The 15,819-nt window shown below is 40.2% G+C and overlaps 2 protein-coding genes across 3 annotated transcripts in view; one reads left to right on the top strand and one right to left on the bottom strand.

The window, feature by feature from the left end:
* Positions 1-15,819, top strand: part of mcph1 (microcephalin 1) — a 47,794-nt gene that overhangs the window by 22,142 nt on the left and 9,833 nt on the right. The window lies entirely within an intron of this gene.
* Positions 1,437-14,285, bottom strand: LOC112257057 (angiopoietin-2). Its single transcript, XM_024430640.2, has 9 exons — positions 13,359-14,285; positions 9,734-9,889; positions 8,483-8,604; positions 8,034-8,272; positions 6,366-6,493; positions 5,873-5,974; positions 5,537-5,703; positions 2,929-3,059; positions 1,437-2,172 (listed from the first exon to the last, which is right to left on the bottom strand). The coding sequence occupies exons 1-9, from the start codon at positions 13,638-13,640 to the stop codon at positions 2,012-2,014; spliced, it is 1,488 nt and encodes a 495-aa protein (XP_024286408.1). The 5' UTR covers positions 13,641-14,285; the 3' UTR covers positions 1,437-2,011.

Here is a 15,819-nt window from a genome sequence, read left to right as displayed (position 1 = left end):
GATGTGGATGTTGCCTCTTCCTGTCCTCCTCCATTCATGAATCTTTGTCCTGCATCTGTGAAGGGGAAGGGGTGTTTTGGTATAGAATATGTCTCATCACATTTCCTCTTGAAATCACACACAGTTCTGTTGTGGTGGCCATAACAATCCACACATTCCCTAAAGGCTTTTTTGATGGGGTCCAATCAGCATTTTTACCTGACACATACTCCATCTGTGCTGATTCCTCTGTCTTGTGGATTGTGTTGAGGTAAATAGCTTCCTGGCAGTTCCTGAAAAATGTCTGATATTTGCAGAAAATCTAACTGAATTGAAAGTTAAAGGCATTTTTAAAGCAGAGGCATATGACACATCAGACATTAAAACAAGTATTTTATGTTTTGTGTTAAAGCAGAATGAAAACATAAGAACTGTAGGTTGTAGTTTCAACATGATTGGAATTAAGTTCTAAAGTCTATTTGTTTGCATTCCTGCCTTTGACAAAAACATTATCCATGCTCCACATAGAAAAAGTCCTCAAATAGACTAATCTTACTCATACCACAAGTCACTTAGAAGAATTAAGTGAAAATTAACTTGTGGTCCCGAATGTTCACAAAACAATTGGTGAAGTATATTGAATAAGTTATGACCATAAATCACATTTCTACAATAAAACAATTAAATTAGATTGATAAATATAAGCAGATATGCTCCATAGTACTGGATAACTTGTACAGATTGGAGTCATGAGAGTATTTAGTCTAAGTCAGGCAAAAGAGGTGGAAGTCGAAGTAATCATGGAAAAAGTTGAACACACTTAGGGATTTGCAATTGATATTACGTTTGCTTGAATAATTAGGTTAATTGACATTGATGACATGTTTTGAGTAACATGCCGATCAAAGTTATCACATTGATTTTAATACATTTTGTGAACCATCTATACATTTGAATTAAATAATTTACATTGCCTTCAGAAAGTGTTCACACCCCTTGACTTTTTCCACATTTTGTTGTCTTAGTGCGAATTTAAAATAGATTAAATTGAGATTTTGTGTCACTGGCCAACACACAATACTTCATGTCAAAATGGAATGATGTTTTTAGAAATGAAAAGCTGAAATATCTTGTCAATAAGTATTCAATCCCGTTGTTATGGCAAGCCTAAATAAGTTCAGAATTAAAAATGTGCTTAACAAGTCACATAAGTTGTAATAATAGTGTTTTTTAATGACTATCATCTCTGTACCCCATTCATACAATTATCTGTAAGGACACTCAGTTGAGCAGTCAATTTCAAACACATTCAGCCACAAAGACCAGGGAGGTATGAGTACTTTCTGAAGACACGGAGTATGTACAATTCCTGTAAGGAAGAAAAGCCGTAGATTCATTACAGATTGCCTTTTTGTATTATGTTCATATTTGATATGTATGAAGTATTGTGCTTTGTACCCTAGTTTTCTTTGCTTTTAAAATTAGGGCTATTGTTACATTTTTATTTTACATTATAAATGTAACTTATTTTCCCAATTCATTGTATCAAATGTTAATGGGGTGAAATATCGTTATTACAAAATTAACTTTGTCAACCTTGCAATGTGTTACACACTGACATTTCCCATAGTAATGCTTATTAATAGAAAACAATACTGTTATCTCTACCACAGTTCCAGTTTGCTATAAATACAAGATTTCCAACGGGTCATCTTTTGACTGCCTTGTCCTGGTTGGTTATGCAGTCCAAAGCCCATATATTTCTAGTATAGATAGTTCATAGACTTTTCTGCTAGTCTTCACCTGTCCATTTTGCACAAAAGTTTAAAAAAATAAAAAGACTTGTTGGCGCAAAGCTAATTGTTCCGTCCCTTGTGGAATGTTCGGAAGTGATGAGGTTGCTGTTATGGAGCACTTCGGTCTGTTTGGTCTTTTTGTTTGTCTGTCTTGTCTGTGTAGTTGTTTCCCAGAGTGACAGAGCTCTGCTCTCCATTCTATACATGTCTGTGAGAGGCATGTCTCTGTCAAAGCCTCAGAAGTCTACTGGTCTGATCATCATTGTGGTGGACTTCAGTGAGTAGCCTGAGCCTTTCCAGTAGTACCATTTGATTCCATTGAATCGATTTGAGTTCTGGCCCTGCTGGAAAAATATTCCGTTCAAGTTGGAGGGGCCGCAGGCGTCAAACCACCAGCCTAGGAAAGCAGAAAACGAGATTGTCAGTCTGAGGGTTTTCAGGATGTGCATCGGGTGCATTGTCTATAAGACAACAAGCCCAATGAGTAACTGTGCTTCTCCGTCTAACATTGATGCTTTGAATTATCACATTACAACAAACTTGCACACTTTTGTACCTCTGAGTTAAATGGGAAGGTCTGGATTGTTATCACATGGAGTGCAAGCTAGTCTAGGTCATTCCCCCCGAGTGTCTGTCATCTTAGTCCTATTTCATTAATATGCAGCTGGTTATCCCAAACAATTCCCTGAGGTGGAGGGATTCCTCTGTGCAAGACCTCTGAGGGGACCCTCTCATTTGGAGGAGACCCTCTCATATGTCAAGTAAGCAGACACCGATACACTGAAAGAGTCCAAGTCTGGCCTCAAAGCAGTCCCAATGTCAGTGGCATGGAGCAGGACCTCTATTCTGAGCTCCAAGAGAGGGAGGAGAAAAAATCCTCAGTTCCCAGACTATTAATGTCAGCAGTTGCAGGGGCAGAATTCCCAAATGAACTCATCAGTGATTAACTCTGAGCTAATTTTGCTCAAGAACCTTGACCCCGCAACAGAAAGAAAAAGCAAGAGGTCTTTTAACTTTCTTGCAGATTTCTGGGAGAAGTACCCAAGCTTGTGGGGGGGACTCAAGTGGAGGGAATAATGAAGGGAATAATTGATCTTCTTAATAAAGGCCAGTGAAAACTCTAAGGTGATTTGCAAATTAACCTGTTCCTTACCTCCTGTTGTCAGTTGTGAGCATTTGCAAACACATTTGTCGTTGTCTGCATCTTTTGTGCTGAAATCACTTCCCGGCTGACCAAGGCTACTAATTTTGCCTGCTGTGCCACTGTAGCCTTTAAGGTGTATTCTGTGAAATGAAAATGGAGAAATACACTGTGAGGAGGAAGTACGTGACTGCCATTCCTCAAAAGACCCAAGTTTAGGGAATGAATCAGTTTTTGTCCTCTGGGTTTATTTCAGCAGTGGTGGCAATTATTTTGTTTGTTAGTTCTCAAAGATGATCTTATAAAAAAATAATGGCTCCATTATCTTTTCTTCATTATATATGGTTTTAGTCTAAGTTTACAATAAACGTTTTACCATCCCGAAAATGAAATATATTATATACAGTACCAGAAAAAAGTTTGGACACACCTACTCATTCAACAGTTTTTATTGACTATTTTCTACGTTGTCGAACAATAGTGAAGACATCAAAATTATGAAATAACACATATGGAATCATGTATTTCCCACATATGCTGAGCACTTGTTGGTTGCTTTTCTTTCACTCTACGGTCCAACTCATCCCAAACCATCTCAATTGGGTTGAGGTCGGGTGATTTGTGGAGGTCAGGTCATCTGATACATGACTCCATCACTCTCCTTGTTTAAATAGCCCTTACACAGCCTGGAGGTGTGTTGGGTCATTGTCCTGTTGAAAAACAAATGATAGTCCCACTAAGCTCAAACCAGATGGGTTGGCATATCGCTGCAGAATGCTGTGGTGCCTTGAATTCTAATAAATTCCAGTGTCACCAGCAAGCACCATTACACCACCTCCATGGTTCATGGTGGGATCCACACCTCCGTTCACCTACTCTGCATCTCACAAAGACACAGTGATTGAATCCAAAAATCTCAAATTTGGACTCATCAGACAAAGGACAAATGTCCACTGGTCTAATGTCCATTGCTCTTGTTTCTTGGCCCAAGCAAGTCTCTTCTTGTTATTGGTGTCCTTTAGTAGTGGTTTCTTTGCAGCAATTCAAACATCGCCTGTTTCATGCAATCTCCTCTGAACAGTTGGTGTTGATGTGTTTGTTACTTGAACTCTGAAGCATTTATTTGGGCTGCATTTCTGAGGCTGGTAACTCTAATGAACTTATCCTCTGCAGCAGAGGTAACTCTGTCTTCCTTTCCTGTGGCGGTCCTCATGCGAGACAGTTTCATAGCGCTTGATGCTTTTTGCGACTGCACTTGAAGAAACTTTAAAAGTTCTTGAAACGTTCCGTATTGAATTCAGGTTTTAAAGTCATGATGAACTGTCATTTCTCTTTGCTTATTTAAGCTGTTTTGCCATAATATGGACTTGGTCTTTTACCAAATAGGGCTATCTTGTGTATACCACCCCTACCTTGTCACAACTGATTGGCTCAAGTGCATTAAGAAGGAAAGATAATTTGTGGAATAACTTTTCACAAGGCACACCTGTTAGTTGAAATGCATTCCAGGTGACTACCTCATGAAGCTGGTTGAGAGAATGCCTAGATTGTGCAAAGCTGTCAAGGCAAAGGTTGGATACTTTGGAGAATCTCAAATATATTTAGATTCCATGTGTGTTATTTCATAGTTGTGATGTCTTCACTATTCTACAATTTAGAAAATAGTAAAAATGAAGAGTAGCTGTGTCAACTTTCACTGGTGCTGTTTATTTTTTCTGAATCTTTTTACAATATAAGGGAAATGCTGGAATTGAGTCTGCCATGTATTCCTTACTCTGCTAGCAGTAAACTATGTACAGGAGAGGTTGTATTTGTAGATGGATTTTCCTTTTAATTTTTTTACTGACTTTTTAACCTTTAACCTGCTCCATGAGAACCTAATAGACTATGTCTACACACTAGTCATTTGGATGTTAAGTGACTCATGAAAGTTGCAGCAGGGTTGTCATTCATTCTGTACAAAATGTTAACGCAGGTGATGAGATATTGATGTCAATGCTGACCTCCCATTGTTTTGTGGCCTCTCAATTCCAGTATAAAAATAATTTATATGGAAATCAGCTTTGTCTGGCTCTAGAATTGTCATTGGATATACTTTGAGACTAAAGGAATTAACAGGAGTGTGCTTGAGTTGAGGTCTGCTGCTCAAATAGAAAGGAAGTATCGGCTCTCCTTGAAATCGGCTTATGTTCTAGCAGGCGCTGGTGATGTCTAGGGATACAGATTGAAGGTTTAGGAGACTGATTCATTTTAGCCTTCTGTGTCACAGATCCAAAACATTTTCTAGATGGCAACACATTTGTTTTGGACTGGTGACCCTTCCACCCCATTTTGTATTTATGTGTATTTTCAGGCAAGTTAAATGTTTTGTTTGTCATTTGTTGATTTTCAAGAACATGACTTGCACACCATTTCATTATAATACTTTACTCAAAATGTTTTGATATAGTAATGTTAATGGACTCTTATGCAGCTATGATATATTTCAGTCCACATCGCAAAGTAATAAAAACTATCACCTATATTCAATGGTCCTCCACACACAGACTCCTCCAACATTGTTTTTATATTACATATGTAGCCTATATTTAGACACCACACCTAGGAAACCTAGGCCTACCTGTAGTTTTCTGCTTCACTGCCTAGAGAGAACTGGTCATATAGTGAGAATCCTGCGTTTTCCTCCCAATCCATCATCTGTATCCTCAAGACGTATGGGTGCTGATTGGTCAGTATCGAAAGAAACTCATTTCCCAACCAGTATTCACCTGAAGGGTTTCCAAAGCCCTTTGAAGGAACATAAAACAATGATTGACCTTTAGCATAATCACAATCACAGTTGAGTTGCATTCTGAGATATTTTAACAAAACATTTTTCACTCTTTGTTGACACTTGGCAGTGTTATCTAAGCTTTGTGCTGTGGAACTTGGATAATTAATTTCCTCTAGCTCTCACCATTTTGTACTCTTTCCACGTACGGTGAAAGTCAACACGGCCATCAAATCGTTTTTGTAGTACTGTCCATCCACCCCCCTCTGTCTCCATGTCACAGTAAGCCTTCAAACAAATAACATAGATTACTCCAGCTATCAATGATAATAAATTCAGATTTTTGACTACACTGAGGGACTTTCGACTTCAGCAGCAAACTTGACAAAAGCAGTGCCCTCTCAGTCTAGTTGAATGGAATGGGAGGTTTCTTAAAACAAGTGATGTGCCAGAGTCTAACTCTAACCACTGAAAAGTATCTAAGGAGATCCCTACTTGAGCTCGAGCATGCACAAAACAAACCAAAGGCTGAGAACATTTGAATTTACTCTGAATTAAAGGATTGGCTGAAAAATGTAACTTATTTCTTAACTAGTCTCCATGTGATTGTACTTCTGTTTTAATGTTGGGAGCTTATAGCTTGAATAGGAACAATATTAACATAAGAGTTTAATTCTACCTTAATCTCCTGTGTAGTGTTGGAAAGGGTCAGTGAGTAGACTCCACTGTCTGTGTTTCCTGACTTGTAGACAGCAGCACAGTCTGGGTATGTGGTTGGTGTGTCCTGCATCATGGTAGGCTTGTTCCCTGCAAAACATGGAGGGCTGATCAAATTGATAATACAGCAAATTTGTACATGTACTTTAACATACAGTGCCTTTGGAAAGTATTCAGACCCCTTGACTTTTTCCACATTTTCTTACATCCTTATTTTAAAATTGATTAAAAAAAAAAAAAATCCTCAGCAATCTACACACAATACCCCATAACAACAAAGCAAAAAAAATGTTTTTTAGAATTTTTTTTTTCTCACATTTCTAACAAATAAAATACTGATATCTTATTTACATAACTATTCAGACCCTTTGCTATGTGACTCACAATCGAGCTCAGGTGCATCCTGTTTCCATTGATCATCCTTGAGATGTTTCTGCAACTTCATTGGAGTCCACCTGTGGTAAATTCAATTGATTTGGAAAGGCACACACCTGTCTATATAAGGTCCCACAGTTGGCAATGCATGTCAGCATAAACCAAGCCATGGGGTCGAAGGAATTGTCCGTAGAACTCCGAGACAGGATTGTGTCGTGGCAGAGATCTGGGGAAGGGTACCAAAAAATGTCTTCAACATTGAAAGTCCCCAAAAACACTGGCGTCCATAACTCTTAAATGAAAGAAGTTTCGAACCACCAAGACTCTCCCTAGAGCTGGCCGCCCGACCAAACTAAGCAATTGAGAAAGAAGGAGGTGAGGTGACCAAGAACCCGATGGTCACTCTGACAGAGCTCTAGAATTCCTCAGTGGAGATGGGAAGGACAACCATCGGGTTCCAGAAGGACAACCATCTCTGCAGCACTCCACCAATCAGGCTTTTATGGTAAAGTGGCCAGACACTTTACTCCTTAGTAAAAGGTACATGATCGCCCGCTTGGAGTTTGCCAAAAGGCACCTAAAGACTCTGGGGCAAAGGTTCACCTTCCAACAGGACAACAACCCTAAGCACACAGCCAAGACAACGCAGGAGTGGCTTCGGGACAATTCTCAATGTCCTGGAGTGGCCCAGCCAGAGCCCAGACTTGAACCCGATCAAACATCTCTGGAGAGACCTGACAGAGCTTGAGAGGGTCTGCAGAGAAGAATGGGAGAAACTCCCCAAATACAGGTGTGCCAAGCTTGTAGCGTCATACCCAAGACGACTTGGTTGTAATTGCTGCCAAAGATGCTTCAACAAAGTACTGAGTAAATGGTCTGAATACTTATGTAAATGTGATATTTCAGTTTTTGATTTTTAATAAATTAGCCAAAATGTCTAAACCGTTTTCCGCTTTGTCATTATGGGGTATTGTGTATTGATTGATGAGGGGATAAAAGCAGGCTGTAACCTAACAAAATGTGGAAAAGTCAAGGGGTCTGAATACTTTGCGAAGGCACTGTAAATACATACTAGTATACTGTGACTTTTCAAAGGTTGTGATTTGATCCACAGTTGACAATCTATATTTTACTAAACTGTGGCTTATTTAGTTACGCTACACAGATTGAACTGCCCATAGCATTCTGGTCTTAATCAGTGATGCTAATGTAGCCCCCTCCTAAGTCTACCAGACGCTGTCATAGTGTCACCCACCTCCACCTGTGGGGATAGAGATTGTGTTGATGAGGTTGTTGACGGTCTCAAGCAGCTCCTGTTGCTGCCGCTGCAGGGCAGAGTTGTTGGTGGTGGCCCGCAGCAGCTGTTGTTCCAGCTCCTCGATGACAGCCGTCTGTCTCAGTACCAGTGTAGAGAGCTGCTCCTTCTCCTCCTTCAGCGTCTTCAGCTCCACCTGCCTCTGCTCCTCCATCTCCCCCACCCTCTTCTCCAGGTAGCTGGGGAGGAATAAGGGCAAGGTACACGCTCAGCAACTCGCAGCAGAGCTGGTTGGCATTACTGGTCTTGTGGTATTTCATATCAAGAATCAAATTGTAAATATTTAGGTTACTGTCTAGTGTTTGTAGCCTTGTTTTAGTTGAAACATGATTTAGAGATGGGGCACCTGAATGAAAGTGAAGTTTGTTAATGCAAACAAATATCCTTACCTGTCTTTGTCATTCAGCTTGGTTATTTCATTTGTTTGGAAAATGAGCTGTTTTTCCAACTTACTCATTGATAGAGAGTTCTCAAGAAGCTGACGTTCGAGCCGAGTTGTATGATTTATTACCTACAGATTAAATAGACAATTCCCACAATTATTAGATGGAGCTTGTAATTGCTGCAACCCCTTTAGTAAACATAATTTTGATTTGTCATTATGTTGAATATTTGGCAAGAACCACATTAACAAGTCATTTTACTTCTGTAATTTCACAACCTGTCCTTGAGGTACTCTCTCAATTAGGGATGTGGTATGATTAAATTAAAAGTTGGTCTTTCCTGGTTAGAAAAAATGTCAAATTGGTATTATGTAATGGATTCTGACATCTCCCTGTTTTTCTCTTGAGTAATTTGTTTCACAAACAATTCCACAGTTCACTGCAATACTTTTGGATCAGCTACAGTTAAAAATAAATTGTGCACAGCCAGCCATCAGTTTAGTTTTTTCCCTCTCACTGAAAACATTTACAGTTCACTAAATATTAATACAGGGCCTCAGTACACTTATCTTGTAATAGTAGCGCTTAACTTGATTACAATTTAAGTCTTTACTCGATTTGTAACAACAGTTCTATCTCACTTCATGTGCAAACACAGTTTTGTGGTTCGCTTCACTTTCTAAAGCGCACAATGTGCATAGGCCTAGATGGTCGGAAAAATCTGTTTCGTAACAGGAAAAAACAGAACAATCAAATTCCAATAAAGGACAGATATTTTGGAAAGGGGTCAGGGGATGTAGGTTCTACTGTGAAAGTGGCTGTATAATGTAATGAAAGTCTCCTCACAGACGTATTGAACTCCTGGTTCTAGAAAGCCCCCTCTTATTTTCCAGTTTGAGGAACTGAACTCAGCAAAATCCTGTGCCAATTTGTTGTTTACATGAATGTTGGGTATGTGTCTGACTACTATTGGACCTGGTGTTGGTGGCTTTGAACAGACGGATGTCTGATTATGACAAATTGATAGGCCCTTTCTTGTGGGAATACAATGCCGTTAATAACAGGAAATGCTGTGTAGTTCGTTCACAAAAGGTCAATGACTTGCTACAGCAAATCCTGGCACTGTTGGACAGCATTTGATTTTTTTTCATATTTTTCACATTTTTATAACTTTTTTTTGGTGTAGGCTATTTGGTTTTGAATGTTTTATTAATTTAGCATATATTTTCAAAACTATATTAAGTAAAAGGTCCTCACCTGCGCCTCTACGTTGGTCAGCTTCCGTGTTTGTTCAACAGTCTGACTCAGCAGGTTGGTTCCGAACTCTATCATGGCTGCCGTGTGGTTGTGCACTGCATTCTGCTGGATCTGGAACATCTCCTGTTTCATGTTTTCCTGTATGTAGTTCTCCAGCTGCAGTAAGGATGAAGAAAAGTTGAAGGCAGGTTAGTGAGATGGTTTAAGTGATATACCATGATATTGGGCCTTTGTCCATGTTTTCTCAGCAATGGTAGGGGAGCTGGAAAAGGAGTGGTTATATTTCGTACAGGGCATAAAGATTGGAGCTAACTGCCTTCTCCCCTGGCAGAGTTATTGGGTCATTGTGATGGGTTCAAATTAATTGTCGTTTACCATATGGATGTCACAGTGAAAGTATAGGCTGTTCTTCTTTAGAATTACTATTTTTAAGCACTACCGCCTTGTCATGGAGTTCATGGCTTTCCCCCTTGTGTCTGACCTAGAAATCTCTTGAGCGGTACAAGTGGGCAGAATTATCTGGTGACAGGCCAGGCAATTTTGACAACTGTTTAGATTACATGATGTTGAAGCCTCTAAAAATTGGGGCAGGAAGTTCATGTGCTTCTGTTTTTCAGAGGGGTCAAAAATGGAAGACTGAGAATATTTTCCCAGCATCCCTGCTGATTCATATTTGATCTACACAAGGGATTAATAGCTTCCCGAAAATTAAAACATTTTTAATATGGTCATTTTTGGTCATATCAAATTGTATCACTGTCAATGGGGACTGCACTGGAATGCCCTTTCAACCTCTAAGGCTCTTTTATGTTAAATGTTACTGCTGACTGAGCCTTCACATGAGTTTGGTTAAGTCATCGTGAAGGCAAACTCATAATTGTAACATTCCTACCTGTAGAAAAGTTTGAAATAAGATTTTTTTTGTCAATTGTCTGTCCCACACTGTATAATTTTCTTTAGAGCAAATAAGAGCTTTAAAATGAGTCTTGTCCCCCTATCCAGTAGCCACCTGTCAAAATGAAACTGCCAGATTTAAAACAAACCCAATCATAAAGCTCTTTCCTGCATTGAGTTCCTGAGTGGCAATCAGGCCTGAAAGTCTTGTAAACAGGATGGAAATGATGAGTGACGAGTTGCATCCTCTACGACACTGCATCTTATACTGCAAGTGGATATTAGTAGCGTTAGTAGGCCTAGTCGTTCTGATCTTTGTTTGCGTAAACAATTAGGCTGTATACCCATCTGCCAAAAAGGTAAACTATTGGGACAATTTTAAAACGGGAAGTATATTTTGCTTTTTGCCATGACAAGTGCTGCAATCATTGCTAATTTTGTTTGTCTTCCTTTCTCCACTTCCATCTTGTCTGTGTTCCTGGTCACAGGCACGTGGAGGCTGGAAGAGTGTGTCATCGGAACTGCGAGCGGGACATTCCATTAACTGCAAATGTTCTAATCAGTTGTTTACTCCACTCCTGCCTCTAAGTATTCCACGAGGAATTCTTGTTTGTACACCCACATGAAAAGCGTGACGGCAAACTGACATTTTATTTTACCGGCACGACAGCAAAGTTCCTCATCCTGTCTTCCAATTTTGAGAGTGAGACAGTGCAAGATTTGGAGGTATTACCTCGGCTCTCACATTCTCTTTTCGTCAGTTGATGTACAATGATTTCCTCTGTCTTCGACTCGGCCTTACATGGGGAAGTTCAAAGGAAGACCTTTTTCCTCTGTTATTACGTATAATGCCAATATACCGACAAGCTGTAGTGTATGAAATTGACACGTCAGGAAATATTTCCTGTTTAAAGGGTAATTTCAAGTGTTTGTTCATTAGCAATGTATTAGGAAAATGTATACTTATATTTTGGATAAGGCTTGTTAATTGTTAGTAGTAGTAATGTGCATGAAAGGACCCTATTACATAGCTTACTTTTTACTTTACAATACCTCCAGAATTCTGGATGCGTTGAGTCAAACTCATTTTTACCAGGAGAGTCTCTTAACCTTTGCAGAGCTCCTATAGATTAGTTCCGCTCACTTAATGTTTGTTTGTTTTTACATCAATCAATTAAGTATTGCAATTCTTTCCTTGATGGATATTAATGACAAAGTTCTAATCCTTCCGGGGTAGTCACTTTGGGACGAATCCTAACCGCAAACACACGTTACTCTGACTTTTATGCAGCATAAATCATGCATGTCAATTGATTCGAGATTTTAGCACAGTTACGCAAATGTATCTCACGTAACAAATCTGTCCTTGGAGGATAAAAGCCTGTGAGGCAGTAAATGCTTAACGAACTGAATGAAGGATCATTATGGAGTCTAAAGACTAGAGATTCACTATTTGAACCACTTCATTTCTAGGTATTTAAACTCTTCCGGTGTGATGGCATCTTATTAAAACAGTAGCCCAATCACTGTCCTTAGCTGAAAAGTTGCTGTCTTTACCTTAAAAGCTAAATTATGTTCAGTGCCAAATTCAAAGCATCAAAGCCTACATTATTCAAAATAAAGTGTTCTTAAGCAGTGACTCTGCTCTGATAAAACGGCAATGACAAAAGGTCTAGGGACCCCAATGCTTAGTAGCAGCTGACTGAGCTGGTGGAATGATTCAGGCCAGGGTCTGTTTCTTTTGGTTTTGAACTGTGTGATCAGGCAATGAGTTGTGCTTGTCTTGTCAGAGCTCTATAGACCTCATCATTAATCAAACTCTCTAAAGAGTGGGAAAGAATGTAGGGAGCCTGAGCCCGTTCCTTTCACACAAGTGATGGCTCAGTAGTGCTGAAAGGGATGCGCAGATCCTTCATCTGGGCACCTGTGTAGAGGCTTTGTCACTACTCGGCCCTTCTCACCCACTCAGAGCCACCACAGCCCTGCTTCTGTGACACAGGCTACTTCCTCCCTACTTGGGCTCACATTCGCTTTCTTATTGCTCAAGACTGAATCCATGTGAAGATGCCCTCTTCAAATAGTAGAACAATGTCACAATTCACTTGCCTGCTTCCTTACAAGGAACATTTTAAAAATCTGAATTAGTCTTTCAAAGCCTTCTTTGCAGTAACAAATATGACTGGAGTATAACGCGTCTGCACATCACTGAAAAGTTGGTGTGTATACTCATCTTTTCTGACGGGGTGGGAAATGAGACATTCCTATAGAAAGCAACTTCTTAATAATATTGTGCAGAGTGGGAAATCATGACATTACATAACATCACCTCTGCAATGTAGGCTACATAATGAGGTCAGTTTGTCCCCCACCCCCCTTCCAAATTATACCTCTATACCAAAGGCTGCAAAAACTTGCGGTCTCTTTATCTCAGGTTGACGTAACATGACGGCAGAACCATTAATTGAATTTTTAATCTCTGAAAGGTTCACAGCACCCAACGGGTTATCCGGAACCAAGTTCCTTGTTACGTTTTAAATGCAGGGACAACACCAGAGTGTACCTGGACATGCAAGTAACACAACATACAAATTGGAGGGATGTAAAATATCATACAAGATAGAGGGACCCCAAAAAAGTATAATACCATGGGAATAGGTGTGAGACGGCATTGAACACAGACCTGCACTCCCAGTAGAGAAGCTGCTGTGTGACGTCAAGCAGAAGACTTTACCTTGAGGAGCCACTGTGTGTTGTTCTCAATGATGTTCTCCAGCTGCTCTAGCCTCTGGACCGACTCATCATACTCTGCCGGATCGTCCTTCTGGACCAGGTTGGTGTAGGTGCTGCTTGGGGTCTTGCAGTTGTCCTGCTCAGGTAGCAGGAAGGTGTAGCTGCACGGGCCATTTTGGATCTGGTACTGTCTCTTAGCAGCTGTTGGGTCTGGAGTTTTCCTGTAGCCTGCCCCCAGGGCCAGGCAGCTACTCAAGACCACCAGTAAGCCAACATAAAACATTTATAAGAATTAAAACAAAAATGTTATTGTAAAAATGTTACCCAAGCTCTCCTTTTGGGTCACTGCCTTTTCAGTTGAATGTTTTTCGAGGTTAAATATAGTTGTATTGCTATCCTCTGGAATATCGAAGTGCATACAGTCCAATTCTGCAGGTTCTTTTATAGGCAGGAGGAGGGGATACAGTCAGTGGGTATGCCGGGTAGATGGTGTCATTCCTAGACTGCACGTTTCCCCCTTTTTCACTAAGCCTCCAGCCTCTTGATTTCAGCTGCAGTTGGCCCTCTGGTTACTAGCTATGGGAGTAATGGCAAGGCCCCTCCCACTATATCCGTGTAGCCAGTCACCGTGAAGAGCTGCTAGGCTGGAAGAAGCAATGTGTAGACTCCACTTGTTACACACACACACACAGGAGCAGATGCACTAATTAAACACTTCCCACCATATCCTCATCTTTGCCTGGGATAGAGCTTCATCAACAGGTCAGGGAGAAGGGCAGAGAGGATAAAACAACAATACCCATATTTGTGTTTTCTCACAAGCCGATGGCCGAACATCTATTCAGGATGCAGCTTCCTTCAAGTAAAGTCTGGAATTGCAATGTCCATCCTCAACCGTGGTAAATATTTTTTTCCCCACGACAAAGCACAGGCATTTGTTTAAGTGAGAATGTTAAAGGAAGGAGAGCCTTTTCTCTGTCACATCCCATTCCGATCTCTTTGCTCAGTCATAAAAAACATTAGCTCTTATTTCCTGTCATTCTCCAACTCTGGGTTGTATCTGGATTTTGTTACACATGTAGGGGTGAGATCCAGTATGTTTACAGAGGGAGACGAGTATCTGGCTGGGGTTCTGGGGACATTAATAAAGCTCATCCTTCCACTTCATGTCATCATGATAAGATGCTAAATCTCAATTTTAATGTGACTTAAAATAGACTTATCTTGGCTTCACAGAGCCCTGTTGTCCAGATTGCCTTCTCCCCCTGTGTGGGAAGGACGTAAAGGTTCTTCATCTAGTCCTTTATAAAAAGTATATATTTTTTCCATCCTCTGATCCTGGCAACTGTAGACGGGCAGCTGGGGAACCATCAGAATCATACTACACAGTAGCCATGTCTGAAGCTAAGGTAATGTAGCCTGAATATTAGCTTATTGTGCTGTAGTTAACTTTCGATTACAATCTTCAGTGGTGCCTGGCTGTCGCCAGACCACGTTCCCCTCACGATTTTCCCACCTTTGATTTTAGAGGATGTTTCAGGTCAGGGCGGCTGTGTTCCCTGCATCCTGTCTCAATCCTTCTCAGACTATCATGGAGTAGCATGAGGAAAAAATGGCCCCAAATAGCCTAGTCATTTGAGCCCAGACCTAGGTTCAAATCATATTTAAAAACAAAAGTGGAGCCTTTTTGTCCATACTGATACAATATTGTGATTATTCAGGAGTTCAAGCATGGTTTGATAATTATTTATTCTTAGGGAGGGGGTATAGGCAATACATTTAGCTGGAAAACTGTCTTCCAAGGAGACTTGTGCCTCTCGAGGAAAGCAGACACTTAATTTCATAAGTGCCAACCAAGCTCCGGAATGTTAATGGTTTGTCTGCTGTTCATCTAGATGTCCAACTGACACACTTGGCAAACACAACTAGTTTACATTAACCTTTGGCTTAAATGGATGAGAGGTCAAGTTGGGTCGGTCGGTGCAAGGTCAGGGTCACACATTAAAGGTCCAATGCAGCTGTTTTTATCTCAATATCAAATAATTTCTGAGTAACAATTAAGTACCTTACTGTGATTGTTTTCAATTACAATGGTCAAAAAGAAACAATAGCTTCTTAGCGAAGAGCAATTTCTTAAGCAAGAATTTAGCTAGGACTGTCTGGGAGTGGTCAGAGTTGGGAGGGGAAACTGAAAACTAGCTGTTATTAGCAGAGAGGTTTGGAACTCTTTCTTATGAATCTATTACCTAATTTACCGCCTGGTGAGGTCACCAGGTAGGCCAAAACATCCCACCAAAACAGGTAGAAATTTCAAGTGGTCTTTTTCAAACTGCTTTCACACTAAAAGGACATAATTTTCACGTTATTCCAAACTCAGTGTGGAATTGTATATAAAACACAAGAATATCACATTTTTGATATTCCTAGTTTATGGCTTTTTGTAAAAACCGACATAAATAAGT

The sequence above is a fragment of the Oncorhynchus tshawytscha genome, linkage group LG01, assembly GCF_018296145.1.
Source record: "Oncorhynchus tshawytscha isolate Ot180627B linkage group LG01, Otsh_v2.0, whole genome shotgun sequence".
Lineage (NCBI taxonomy): Eukaryota > Metazoa > Chordata > Actinopteri > Salmoniformes > Salmonidae > Oncorhynchus > Oncorhynchus tshawytscha.
The sequence above is the reverse complement of the archived record's forward strand: the minus strand, read 5'-3'. Positions and strand labels throughout refer to the sequence as shown.